The sequence below is a fragment of the Etheostoma spectabile genome, chromosome 9, assembly GCF_008692095.1.
Source record: "Etheostoma spectabile isolate EspeVRDwgs_2016 chromosome 9, UIUC_Espe_1.0, whole genome shotgun sequence".
In the NCBI taxonomy this organism is placed as follows: domain Eukaryota; kingdom Metazoa; phylum Chordata; class Actinopteri; order Perciformes; family Percidae; genus Etheostoma; species Etheostoma spectabile.
The window spans coordinates 477600-480129 of NC_045741.1; the positions used below are offsets into that span (position 1 = coordinate 477600).

Here is a 2530-nt window from a genome sequence, read left to right on the forward strand (position 1 = left end):
ATAGATAGATAGATAGATATGTATTGATCCCCAAAAAATGGGAAATTTAGTGATGCTTTTTCAGTATTGTTAAAATTAATTAAGTGTTAGTTAAGATGCATATGTTCTCACCTTTACAATAAGGCCATTAAAAGAGCATTATTAACGGTTTATTTATGATTTAGTGATGCTTATTCAGTATTGTTATACATTCATTGTTAGTTAAGGTGCATATGTTCTGAACTTTACAATAAGGATACCAAAGAGCATTAATAACTGTTATGATTGTTATGATTTATTGATTTTCTTTCCATACTGCTATACATTAAATAAGTGTTAGTTAAGGCATATATGTTCTCAACTTTACAATAAGGCTATCAAAGAGCATTATTAACGGTGTATTTATTATTTATTGATGCTTTTTCAGTATTGCTATACATTTATTAAGTGTTAGTTAAGGTGTATATGTTCTCAACTTTACAATAAGGCTAATAAAGATAATTAGCTGTTTAATTATGTTTAGTAATGCTTATTTATTACTGTTATGCATTTATCAAGTGTTTGTTAAGGTGCATATGTTCTTACTTTACAATAAGGATAACAAAGAGCATTAACTGTTTAGTTACGATTTAGTAATGCTCATCCATTATTTTCATACATTATTCAAGTGACCAGTTAGGGTTAAGTAATGATTTTATAGCATGTGCAGTAATTTATATAGGTTGGGCTTTAAGTTAATGTCTACAAGAAGTCAAAGGAACAATGAAACCTCTGCTTGGAGATTGTCTTTATCTCACCATCTACCAAAGGTAACTCATATGTTGGAGGATGGACATATTTAGTGGACAAAGGTATGTGGACAACCACCCGTAAATAAACAATAAGAATAGTTTTCTCATACTGAGATGGCTTGGCTATTAAGACATACATGCTATCAAACATCTTTATCTACCACCTAGTAATATTTGAAAATAAGGGTTTACTTGTTATCAAGAGAGCTTTAACATTTACCTAATGATTAACTGTTAAGTGATGCTTATTACTGTAATAACTAATGTAAATATCATCTTACAAACCATTAAACAATTAATCAATCAATACCTTAGTTAACATGAATTGTAAATTATGGTTTGACACTTTAGTTAACTGTTAAGGCTTGTTACTGCATTTACTAATGCTAAAATAGACACCTTAGTTAACTGTTACTAACAATTTGTCCAGATGTTTTACTATATTAACAAATAGTAAAATAGACACCTTAGTTAACTGTTATTAACAGTTAGTTAAGGCTTAATATTGCATTTAGTAATGATATAATGACACCTTAATTAACTGTTATTAACAGTTAAGGCTTATTAGTGCTTTAACTACTTCACCTAATGTTTTATTTAATTAATAAATAACTAGTAAATGTATCAATTGTATACCTTAACATAAACAAACATGAGCATTGTTGATAAATGTTTATTAGATATCTTAATTAATGGTTAATTCATGCTTACTAATTTATTATGTAATGCAAATTGATGTACCCTTATTGTAAAGTGTTACTATGTTGGGTATTGGAAGTTAAGAAGGTAGGACTCACAATTGATCCTTGAAACAATTTTTTCTACCACATCTAATTACTAGTAACATGACTATTCATTCTACAACCTCCTGGTTGATAAGACGTGGTTATTGTGTCTCTTACCGGAGGAAAATGCCTTTGATATTTGGAGTGCCTTCAAATGCTGAAGCAGGAACACTGGAGATGTGGTTACTTTGCAGGTAAAGGTACTCCAGAGACTCAGGCAGGTCAGAGGGGATGTGTGACAGTTGGTTACCAGACAGGTCCAGCGTCTAAAATTGCAAGGTCCACAATGAAAAATTAAAATTTCTAGTAATCTATGTGATAAATGATTGTAAACTGAGAAGACTTATACAAAAATACGCTTTATATGTTTAACTTATATGCTTTTACATTGCAGGAATAAATCTAAACCATTGCCAGAGGTTCTGCTTCTGCTTCCAGTTTTTTTGGCTGCTTGGGTGCAAGTATTAGGAACTCACTTCAGTACTTTGTTACAAAGCAGTGTGGCTGGTTAATTGACTCACTTTCAGTAGCTGTATATGCTGAGATTGTTTAGCACTCAAACCTGCACACTCGCCTTGACCTGAATTGACTCGGATGCTTGTAAATCCAGCTCCACTACATGCTTGCTGCATTTGGCACTTCCTGTACGTGCTACACTTCTGCCCATACTAAAAAAAACAGCGGAAGGATGAAGCATAAATTACTTTACTTCCACGTAATACCGACACATCCTTTTTGTGTGCCCTGTACTCTTGTGGCCTATAAGGTGGCCTATAGCGACTAATACCCAAAGAAAATTTAAATTTAGAGGTCCAAGTAAATACAAAGGCAACATAACACTTCCTCGCAATAAAATACATGCATACTAGGGCTGTAACGATACACCAAACACAGGGTTTGGTTTGTATCATAATTTTTTACCCACAATTTGATACAAACCTTGATTCTTTTTTTATTTTTTGGGTTCTCAGTAAA

General features: G+C 32.1%; 1 protein-coding gene and 1 long non-coding RNA gene across 2 annotated transcripts in view; one reads left to right on the forward strand and one right to left on the reverse strand.

Moving 5' to 3' along the window:
• Nucleotides 1–2530, reverse strand: part of podn (podocan) — a gene marked incomplete at its 5' end in the record, with an annotated part of 115756 nt that overhangs the window by 26135 nt on the left and 87091 nt on the right. Inside the window, 1 exon segment of the mRNA XM_032525498.1 lies at nt 1673–1821. Within this exon segment, the coding sequence (XP_032381389.1) occupies nt 1673–1821 (149 nt within the window).
• Nucleotides 1–2530, forward strand: part of LOC116695310 (uncharacterized) — a 6741-nt gene that overhangs the window by 278 nt on the left and 3933 nt on the right. Inside the window, exon 2 of the long non-coding RNA XR_004333420.1 lies at nt 1259–1261. This is a non-coding gene — a long non-coding RNA (uncharacterized LOC116695310). The remainder of the gene's footprint in view (nt 1–1258; nt 1262–2530) is intronic.